Source organism: Sparus aurata, chromosome 17, assembly GCF_900880675.1.
Source record: "Sparus aurata chromosome 17, fSpaAur1.1, whole genome shotgun sequence".
NCBI lineage: Eukaryota > Metazoa > Chordata > Actinopteri > Spariformes > Sparidae > Sparus > Sparus aurata.
Window position 1 is genome coordinate 26,506,294 of NC_044203.1, and position 11,404 is coordinate 26,517,697.

The following is an 11,404-nucleotide window of genomic DNA, read 5'->3' on the forward strand; positions in this document are numbered from 1 at the left end:
TAATATTTTCTAAAAGCAATTTAATATCAAAGGAATTCCAAGTACAGTAAATTAAATCGAGTGCAATGTGCTTCAGCGCTGTCACACCAAAGAGATTATAATGACCTTCGCGTGGATACTTTGAGCCGGCTCTGTCTTTGGAAAAAAAAAAAAGGTTGAAAAGGAAACCAACAAAATAAAACCTTGTCCTATTACCCAAATGGCTCATTCATGATACACAGCCGAGCAATTATGTTTGTGACAGAAAAAAGGAGAGAATTGCGCGTGGGGTCTTAACAGCTCTCGCGGCACAGGAGGCTCATCCCGCCGCCGGCGCTTCGCTAAGAACGTAGCTCGCCATTTCCTACAATGGCGGGATAGATAAAGAGAAATTGCCCACCTTGTCCTAGATGCATAACTGAAGCATACACCCACAAGCAAAGCAGCTTTTGTGCCTCTAGAGCAATCATTTGCCCTTCAGAGATTTTTTTTTTTTTCCACACCCAGCTTGTTACTGATTTTTATTGTGCTCTCCCCGCAGCCTCCAAATCTTTACCTCCCTCATTTTCCCCCACCCCGCATTCTGATCATCCGTAACCCCACGATCGTCCCCCTTCCTCGCTTAAGTGTCGCCCATTTCCCCGGCCCAGCCCTCCCATCTTTCTTCTCGTCGCTCGCTCCGTCGTCTTCTCCTCATCCCTCCACCTGCCTGGGCCGTCACACCAGAGGCTGCTTGTCTCCGCAGGTGGAGGGTAGGGACTCCACACTGCTTCTGTAGATGGGCTTTTTCTGAGACCGGTCATCACTGGAGGGAGGGAGAGAGGAGGGAGAAAGAAAGACAGAAGAGCATGATTATCAAGCGTATCGACCACCCAGTGGGCACTAGAAACAGTATAAGTGAGGAAATGATAGAGCAGAAGCGAGCGATTGGAGCCACACCTGGCTGTCGATGCGAGAGTCCATTTTTCTCCCTTTTTTGCTCCTTTTTTATGCAAACGTGCTCATAATTGTGAGGATTCAACTCTTCAGCGGCGGCACAAAGACGCGGGAAGCATGTGCGAAGCAGGAAGTTCACGTTTTTTTCAGGCCAGGCGGAGAAGAAGTTAATGAGCGAAGCTACATGGGGTCACGGTGCACATTAACATACCCTCAGCAGCAGATTTAATGAGACTTTTTCTGCAAATGCTTTTATTATTTCCGTATCCTTTTTTTATATCCAGCGATGAATCACAGAACGAAACCCGGTGCGGCGAGGTCGAGCGAGAAGCGCGAGGAAAACGCACGGGAGAGGAAGGAGGATGAGAAAGATGGAGGACGGGGTCACGCAGGTCGGACCTGCTGAGATGGACTTTAATATTCAGTGTGGATGAGGCATTTATAAAAAGCACACTGGAACTAGTCTGCACGCGTGTGTGGAAAGGTTTTTTTCCTGCAAGAACATTTGGCATACGTAACACAATGTGAAGTACACAAGGTGAACAATGGTGCACTCGCACACAAAAACACACACACACACACACACAAAACGCACGCCGTAACGGAGACTGGCCTTGGTTCTATCACATGGGACAGAATGAAATATTGCAGCAATAACCATATCTGTAATATAAAGTCAAACTGCAAGGGGCAGGCACTGGGAAAATAGGATGGCGAGGGAGCATAAAAGCGGCGGAAAAAAAAAAAAAAAAAAAAAAAAACTCGCACAGATTCCCTCACGTTCAGAGGAACCGCATTCATCCCATTTTGAATGTGATTTAAAATGAAAAATCAGAGCGTAAAGAGCGAGGGCGATAGCTTTTTGTTAGAGAGAGGCAAACACAAAGAGTCAGACGTCTTCCTTACATGGGTCCCTTGCTGGTCTTGGTCTGCTTGGCCCTGCGGCACAAGAACACGCTCATGGAGAGGATGAACACCAGGAGAGACACGGCCGCCGCCGAGGTCATCAACACGAGGCGTCCGTTACTCGACTCGTACCAGGGGGCATCCTCTGTGGGACAAATCAGTCGGACATAAAGGGAAAACATGCATCACACAGACTCTGAAATCAGCAGAACTATGAGGTTCACGCCTCCGGGCAAAGCTTCTAATGGCAACATGGTGTTTGTTTGTGGAGGAAATGAGTGACTGTCTGGAGTTCAGATGGTTAGAGAGCTGTCGTACACAGCGCTCATCTTCAAGAGGTCTGCCTTTTACACATTTTTGAGAACTGGCTGATTGTCCCCCTTCATGTGCATACGCTTTCATATTATATTTATCACTACGCTGACATGTTTGATTCCAGTGAATTATTTAAACCGAGCAACATGATGTCTCGACTTAGAGACTGCTTTTTTTTTTAACAGAAGAGTGCAGAGGACTGAGAGGCAGCTCGGTGCAAGGACGACCACCTGAAGCTCAATATCAGCAAACACCAATCATGTTGCGTCGGTCTGGCGCTGCATGTCTATTAAGTTCTAGCAGACTCACTGAGAGAAACAAGACACATTAAAAGTCCTCATATGTGTTCATACTTCTGGCCAATAAAGCCGATTCTGATTGGTGAATTCGAAAACGTGAACGATTGACACGTGTCTTCGGCCTGGCAGCGCACATTCAACCAATCAGCACAGTTTCAAGGTGAGGACGCGAGAACAAATGCGAAACATGGTCATGGTCCCCCCTTAGTGATGGCATTCAATAACTAGTCCATATAAAGAAAAAGAGGGTCGCGATCTGTGATATTTCTTTTAATTAATTTACATAATTATCCGTCTGGCAGTACTGAAAAAACGATCTCAGTCATCCGGCCTTCGTCGGGTTTGTGAAGATTTGGCTACTGTCAGACAGACGATTAAGTAAATTCATCAAAAGAAATATTCTCGAGTGCGACCCTCTCATCTTTATACGGTTTAAAACCACGGCCAGAAAGATGTTTGAGAAGAACATTATGAAGCTGACCTTGGGCCTCTTGGATATAAAATGGCATCACTTCATTATTTTATCCTATTAGACTTCTGGATGACATGTTGTCATATTCTTCAGTTTTGGCCCCCCCCCCAAAAAAAGGTTTTGTTGGGTCACAGTCAGTGTTGGAAGAAGAACTCAGTGCTCGAACCAAGCTCGAAGGACGATATATATCGTATATATTTATTTGTTATTATAATTGTTATTATAAGTTATTATCATGTGCGACAAGAAGAAGTCTTCAAAGGCTCTCCTGTTAGTTTCGTCCTTCGGCGATTTACGACTCCATCAGGTAAATGACGACCTCACGAAGCTTCCAGGGGAGTTTTGCACAACCCACATCGTATATTTTCTATGTGGAATTAAGGTAGATAGTTTTATATGGCAGGTGAGTAAATGTAGTGAAGAAAAAAGCATCCTTGTGAAATGCACTGGAGTGGAAGTATAACATAGCATAAATAGGATATACGACATAAAGTACAAGTACCTTAAAATTGCACTTAAGTACTTGAGTAAATGTACTTTGTTACACTGCACCACTGATCACAGTGACCTTGACAGTCGGAACTTTCTGGCCACCAAAATCTCATCAGTTCAATCCTTGAATCCAACTGAGCCAAACTTGAGGAAAAAATCCCCTCGGGGCCTTCTCGATATCCGGGACGAACGGATGGACAGACGGACACAGAAACATAATGCCTCCAGCCGCGGCTGTTGCCGGCGCAGAGGCATAAAAATTAAGATTACGGGGATTTAAGGCGGCAACAAACACATGCTTCGTCTGTTCCCACATCCAGTAATTCCATATGTTAAGAGGATTTCTTGGCAGCTGGAGTCACACAGGAGCGTTTTTGCGAGAGAGGTTTCTGCTCTGCTATTGTTTTGTGCGACTTGAAACGCAACATTTGCCCACGGAACCTTGAAGGGTGAGCAAACGTTAGTCCAGCCGCTAGAAAAATGATTGCCGTTTTAATTAGTACATGTGCTTCCGAGGAAATACGGGAGACACTGTGGAGCGCGGTGACCAATGAGTCAATTGCAGCTGTAATAAGATAACTCTGGCATAATAAATAACACGCGTTGGCTTAATTGCGTTTTTAAGAGGTTGCGTAATTTCGACGACTGAAGTCAGGAGGCTTATGAATCCTGCTGGGTGAGAGGACGGCGGTTAAAAGAAAAAGAGCTGCAGCGCATTAACACGGCGCAGTCATCTCACAGGTCAGCGATAAAGATGATGAAGACGGATGAAGTGCTGTAAATTGGATTAGCTGTAAACGATGTAATGAAATTAGCTCTCCGGTTGAATACATACATCTTCACGTTTCATGGGGAAATAAGACGGTTTGTCAGTCACGCGGACTCGTCGGTCCACGGAGGCGAACAGACAACCAAGACTTTCCAATCAAGCGCGCGCCAACTTTTTACTCATTGTCAGCGTGTGCCAGAAAGTAACGCATGCTTTCTGACGACGTTAGCGGGTCCCATGGGTGAATACATAAAGCGAGGCTGCGCAGTGTTTTCTGGAACGGATCAAATTAAAGGGAATTAAAAAAAAACAAGAAACAATCACACGCTCACAGGTTTCAGTTTCTAACAGCTCAGGTTCATTTCCGCCTCCCCTTTTGGTCGGTTTCTTTGCTCCGTGCTCGAGGGCGCACTAATGTTTGACTTGGTATTTTTCTGTCTAAAGAGGAAAAAAGAAAATCAAAAGGTCAGGTAAAAATGATTGTATCTTTTATATATTATCATCATCGTTTAGAGAAGGTGGAGTCATTGCCCTTTATTTTCTTAAAATATACAAAATGTCCTTTTTTTCCATGTGACCTTTCAGAGCGGATTTCAATTTTTTTTCAATGTTTTCATAAATGCCCTCACCTCGCCCAACCATTTTTCTGTGCGCGATTTAGTGAAATAACCCTGTGCTGCACTTCTTCCTTAGAAATTTGGGGCTTTCAAATGTTTCGCACTTAGGAAAAATAGAACTTATGCTGTCGTCAACGCACCCACACACCTGACCTTTTCTGGCCACCTTTTGAGTTTCAACATTGTTTTGGCTTAGGGGATGTTGACGGCTGAACTTCCCCAACAGTTACAAAGAAAAACCTCGACCGGTTTGTAGAAACAGGAAGCGGGGGGGGGGGGGGGCAACATTAGCTCCGGTGTTCAAGGTGGATCTAAAGTGTCCTTCTTACCGGGCAGCACGGTGATGCTGATGGTGCGCCTCCTGCTGAACGACTCCACGGAGGGATGCTCGGCCACGCAGGTGTACTTTCCTTCGTCCTGGGCGCTCACCTTCTTCAGCGTCAGCTTGGAGGAAGGCAGGATCCAGTCGTCACCCTGAAAGAGAGAGAGAGAGCAACGGAGACACACAACAGAGCGTAGGAGAGTCAGACAAACGTGAGGCAGAGCAGAATAGAACAAATATTTTTGATTGACTGGATTGCGGCCTCAAGAGGATCAACAAAGTCTGACAAATTACAATTATACTGAGCCGAGAGCTGGAGAGTACGCGCTGCTGGTCGGTGAACGAGAGAGACACAAGAGAGAGGAGGGGCAGAAAGTGTTGTTTTGGACGAGTTGTGCGAAATGTGAAAAAAAGGGACAGGGTAACAGGACAAGAGACACTGGCAACGTCAGCGACACAGATAGAAAGACAGAAATATCTGCCTGTGCCTGGCCCTCGGAGGACAGTCCCCCCAAAGTCCCAGATGAAGTGTATTTACCTGAGCAGTAATCCCAGCGACTGAACACACATCGACACAAGTCAATAACCCAGATAACACCGTCAATCCGCAAAAAAGGATGATGCCCGCATCAACACACTGTTAACACAACACATAATGAGATGGCAAGGGAGCGGGATGAATTGTTGACACAAAAATAGCAGCACTATTATGAGATAGAGCCCGACATGGTAGGAAACAAATAATAGGCCAAACGCGAGGACTGGAAAACAAACGAACGTGGAGGAGAGGAGAGGGGGGGGGGAGAAAAAAAAAAAAAAGACATTACACCATGCAAATGATTTGGCTCCTGGGAGCTGCGGCTCCTGCCAAGAAAGTCCATTTCAATTTGAATGGATCTGAATTAAGAGGATTTCCCATAAAGGCCAGGTCTGGCCAAAGCAGCATTTTGTATGCAAATCCACTGGCTCCCAAAGCAGTGGCCCGTTTCTGCCTCTGTCCTGCTGTCATTACCGGGGGCCAGCGCGCCTGCGGCAGCTGTCTGTCAAAGTAGACCCGTTCTGGTTCCACTCCCTGCCCCGTATCCATTCCTGTCATACGTAACGCGAGCTTTCGCGCGCACCGACATTTCATCTCATCTCATCTCATCATCTCCTTGAATGCGTCATACCTCTTTGCCCCGAAGGTCGCGTGACTTATGAAAATGGAGCACACATAGATCCAACAGGTGGTGCCTGTCCGCCATGCTGACAGTGATTATTAGTCTTCTTCAAACCAATGTGTGATGCAGATTCAACAAACAACGACGAAAAAACCTAAAAGCGCTACATACGATTACGCGGAGGACAAACAGCATTAGCGGTATAAAATGTATGCTGAATTGGATTTGGACTTGTAAGCCCATTTAAAAAACGGATTAGCGGTGACCCCCTTTTAACAAGCAAATTAACCCCCACGCCGACTTATCGAGGAGAATTACAAAAGAGGGGAAACTCGCCAATTACGTCTGGCTGTCCTCAAGATATCTGCATAGCTGCATGGCTTCATTACACCTGCCATTTGCCCTGGGGGTGCAATACCATCTCCTCACCAGAAGGGGCGCGGTGTGTTCTCTGGCTTGTCAACTTCGGGTTGTTCTACAGCACATGCCTGGTCGTCAACAATGGCATTATACGCTGGGATGTCCTAATTTCCCCCGGGTGAGGGGTTCCTCGGCCCCGGCGACGGAGCCCAGTTGAATAATTCAATACTGGTTAACCAAACACTAGAAAATCATTAGAAATCTATCCACATAATTGTTTTCAGGTTGACTGGCTCTTGTCTAGACCTCATTAAACTATTAATCCTCTGTAAGTGGGCAAGCTGCAATCCCCAGCGAGTGGTGGGCCTAAGCCAACCGGTCACTTAAATACAGAGCACTTCAGAGGAGGAGGAGGAGGAGGAGGAGAAGGATGAGGAGACGACAGGAGAGGTGGTGGTGGTGGTGGTGGCGGGGCGGGGGGGGGGACCAGTGGACTGAGAAAGTTGGGGAGAGAAAACAGAGAGGTGCTAGAAGAGACGAGAAAATTAAGAGAATGTTTGAGCGAAGCCAAGAGAGAAGGAAAGGGACCTAGAGAGACTGGAACAAGAGAGGGGAAAAAATAAAGAGGTCACATCAAATATTGGATGGAGGAAGAGAGAGAGCGCAGAGTTTCCAAGAGCATAATGAGGACGCCGGCGCTGTGCACAATCCCCGGGCTTTCTCACGTTCTTGTTCCAGAAGTAGCTCGGCTCCTCCGACGCGCTGGCGGAGCACTTCAGCACCACGTCGTCCCCGGCTCGCACCCTCAGCTCCTGAGGGACGCCCAGGTAGCTGGTGAAGCCTTCCCGGGACAGTGACAGCTCACCCATGTCTGAAAAGAAATGGGAGACGGGAAGCACGACGGAGCATTAATGAAGCAGGAAATTTAATATACGCTGGAGCCACTTTCTCATGAATCTGGGACGTGACCGAACATATGTTTGTGGCAGTGGCAGCTGGCAAACACACTCATATTTCAAGTATATCTGAGTGTATAGAGCTCAAGTGCGAGTGCCTCCCGGCGGGACAGGCCGCACCAAGCAATCAATAATAATGATAATGGGCTTCATCTTATCGAAGTCTTTAGAAAGGCAGTGTTGTGAATAATGGCTCATTTTCTCTTCCATCTCAATAGATGGCCCACGTCCATCCAGCTCCTGGCTTCCTTCCCTGTCCGTCTCCTTCTGTCCCCTCAGTCCATTCTAATCTTTGCCTCTTATTGATTCCCCCCATGAGGCTGAGGAGCCTATCAAACAGCATCACGGTCGATTCTGGTGGCCACTGAGAAGATAGAGGACACCGATAATCCGGCCGGCCACGCCACGGATGTCGTTTCATCCAACTGTGTCCCCTACACCAGCCGGAGCCCCCGCCAGGAGAGCGCGTCTTTGTTCGCGTGGGAGTGCAGGGAGAGAGTGCAGTACCTATCATAGGTACCACAGGATGTGTACTTTCTTTTTTTGTTTGCAATTGTTTTGTTGTACACACTCCGCAGCTGCACTGCATAGATACGTCTTGTGTTATTAACAATTCATGTGTTTTTCTATCCCTCACTGTGAAAGAAAGCTGTGTCCACAGTGTCTGAAAGATTGACTTTACTTCCTGCTGGTCGGAAATATGAGGAAAATTGCGATGTTTCAGACACTCTCTGTTCCGTCTTTTCAGCCAGACTATTTACCAATGTACACTCAGGTGGTTTTTTTTCTCTCCTTTCCTTCCTCCTTTATTCGGCATGTCAGTGTTCTCAGCCGGGCATTTCCCTATTAACGGGTGAAGCTCAGACGCTGTGTCTCATTTCCAAGTCTCATTTTCATCCAGCTTATTGTCGGATTCCTGCAGAGATCTCTTTGACCACCGCAGGAAACAGACGCCATGAAAAAAATAAATAAATCTAGAAATCTAAGGTTTCTTTATTATGGGGAAAACAGTGTCACAGAGTCATTGTTCCCGGACACCGCCGTGACCCACATCGCCCACAGGCACTCACAATGCACTTTGATGGCCAGGACCTGGGAGGAGTTGTCTGGCGCGGTCACATTCTCGGCGTCGGACACACAGCGGTAGGGCCCCTCGTAGTACCTTCCTGCGCGGGGGATAGTCAGGACGAGGCTGTCTGAGATCTGCTCGATCTGCATGGAATAGTAGCACCAGGATCGCTCCCAAACCGGACGCCATGTCTGCATGTACTGGTGGAGAGGGAAAGACAGAAAGACAGATGATGGCAGCCGTCTAGTTAGAGGCGTACATCGAGACCTTTGGAGCCTGATATCAGATTCAGAAATTGATCCAAACGCAACACCGTCACGTGACATTCCCCGAGGAGTGTTCTCACGGATAACATTTCATGTGTTGGTGTTTTTCTGTGCAGCAGTCAGCTGCTCTGTGTGATATTTACATAGAGCACATGACGCCCTGTTCCAGGACACGCAATGCAAATCAGTTTGAGCTGTAAATGTTATGACAAGTAACAGTGTTCAGTGAGCAGTCCAGTCTAATGCACGCTGCACAGTGTCAGCCTGTACATAAGAGAACAACATGATACAGTGATTAATCGGTTTTTCACACCATTACAAGAGCAGTAGCTGCGTATTTATTTCACATTTCTAACATTTTAATCGTCTGTTCTTAACTGCACATTTACATAACTGAGTGTAAATTTTTTCTCATAGTTTACGTTTTCAGTTTGGGTGTTTCCTGTCTTATGTTTAGTTCCTGGTTGTTTTTTGGTTCTCCCCAGAATGTTTTTTTGTCAGTTGTGTTGGTTGTATTTGTTTTTTTGACATCAGCTCCGTACTCAAACCTCGCTTTTTTGTTTTGCCTGCCTGACTTTCAATGTTTTTGAATTTGGGTCCTCGTCATTATACATTCTGTCATTTATTCAATCGACGTCAAACTACAGTTCTTCGTGGCTTTTAACTAGCTTCGAGTAAGACTGCCTTCCAAGTATGTCAAGTATTTCCCCTTGATTTTTTTTATTTCTATTTTTCACCTGTGTCTGTTTGTTGGTTTGTGAGCAGGATTACAAAAAAACTACTGCACAGATTTGTATAAAACTATGATGCAGGATAGGTCTCTGCCCAGAATAGACCCCTTTATCTTTTAGTGTGGATCTGGATAAAGGGTCGGATCCAGGAATATTTTCTAACTTCCTTCAACATTTTACATATTATTTTGTCATTTTCTTAGGCAATAATGCACAGATCTGGATGGGAAAAAAGTCAGGCATATTAAAGTGGCTACATAAGTGGACTTGGTGAAGGTACGCACTCTACTGAGTGCCACTCTAGTTTCCTTTGTGAACGAAGGTCACCCTCCAGTGATCTCTCGAGTATAAATAAAGGGTTGTCTGATTAATAAATTCAGTTTTACAGCATATCAAACAATGTAAATGAAACACTTGAACACTGATGGTTGAGACGAGGTTCCTTCCCCTCACACCCACCGCCCCTCTTTTTTTGTCCCACGGCTCACCTTGGAGAAGATCTCAAAGTGGACCTGGCTGATGTTGAGCTCAGAGTCTGAGATCAGGCACTCCAGCGTGATGCTCTCTCCCTCCAGGATCGGCTCGGTCGGCCCTTTAATGAGCAAAGTGGCTGCATGTGGACAGAGATTAAAGATGTGTTATTGATCACAACATGAATCGGCGGGGGGCTCGGGGCGGGGCGGGGGGAGTCTCTGGAGGGTTAGGGCAGGCAGGCAGGCTGACCTGCACTTGGGGGGGAAATGTGGCTGCTGGTCTGGGCAACACTTTCAAAACAAAGCTCTCCCTTTTCCTGCCATTTGTTTCAGGCTCCTACTTGGAAAACTGCCAATACTCTCAAAGTCCCCGGCAACAGGTTCTTCCACATTGGTGACACCAACAGGGGCGTTTTGTCGCAAATACCTGCACAACCACAAACACTTCGCATAGTTTCGCGACAGATTAGATGAGACTTTTATGTAAACGGGCTTCTGCGTACAGTATATATGTGTCTCCTCATCAGTCCCTTGATAATACCACCAGCATTTCCTGTTTTTTAGTCTGAGCCTTCGTAAGCCACCAGGGGAAACCCATCAGTGTGACAGAAGAGAAAAATAAAGTGTTTCCTCTTGAGGAAAAACAAACTCTCAGACAGCACACACGAAAGAGAAGCAGACACGCACGCACACACACACACACACCAACACAAACACAAAACCCAGGGATAACAACAGTATGAATACATTTGTGAGAAGACACCAGAACCAGACTTGAATATTAAACCAACAGATCATCACAGGGGAGCAACATAAATAAATGTTTTGAGGATATTATCTGTGATAGAAAATGAGAGAAATAAAAACAGCATAGTTACCAACACTGCCACGGATCAGGGCGACCACCGCAACAACCAGAAGTGCTCTCATGACTGTGGAAAAAAAAAAGCTTTTCAGGGTGAGAACAATGGTGAGCACTCCTGCGCAGTTTCTAATCTGAAATGAAAGTTTGCTTAGTATTTATGCATTTCGACGTGTAGGTGTGGCCTCTGTTTCTGTGTTTGCTTTCTTTTTTCAGGAAGTGCGCTCAAACTTTCTGTCTGCACAAAGAAGCAATCTATCCAAAACTGCGCACACAGAGGGGAGATGGGGCTGATCAATAACCCTGATTGTCTTCTGGCGAGGCGCGTTAACGCCTGAAATATGGTTTTATGTGAACTGCGCTGCTTTGATCATCTGATCGCTCCCTGCGCGTCATTTGTCTCCAAGGGGAAGTGGGGCC

General features: G+C 46.3%; 1 protein-coding gene across 1 annotated transcript; it reads right to left on the reverse strand.

The window, feature by feature from the left end:
- Positions 1–11,273, reverse strand: LOC115567898 (carcinoembryonic antigen-related cell adhesion molecule 18). The gene is made up of 7 exons (XM_030394832.1): positions 11,001–11,273; positions 10,138–10,259; positions 8,654–8,852; positions 7,353–7,498; positions 5,115–5,259; positions 1,822–1,966; positions 1–784 (listed from the first exon to the last, which is right to left on the reverse strand). The coding sequence occupies exons 1-7, from the start codon at positions 11,050–11,052 to the stop codon at positions 697–699; spliced, it is 897 nt and encodes a 298-aa protein (XP_030250692.1). The 5' UTR covers positions 11,053–11,273; the 3' UTR covers positions 1–696.
- Between the last annotated feature and the right edge of the window lie 131 nt (positions 11,274–11,404).

What these genes read in the sequence shown, in the direction of transcription:
- LOC115567898 (XM_030394832.1), bottom strand. Translation starts at nt 11,052, where the DNA reads ATGAGAGCACTTCTGGTTGTTGCGGTGGTCGCCCTGATCCGTGGCAGT. An exon ending in CCTGATCCGTGGCAGTGTTG is followed by an intron (nt 10,260 to 11,000) that starts GTAACTATGCTG and finishes GTCCACATGCAG; the next exon opens with CCACTTTGCTCATTAAAGGG. An exon ending in ACTTTGAGATCTTCTCCAAG is followed by an intron (nt 8,853 to 10,137) that starts GTGAGCCGTGGG and finishes CCTCTCCACCAG; the next exon opens with TACATGCAGACATGGCGTCC.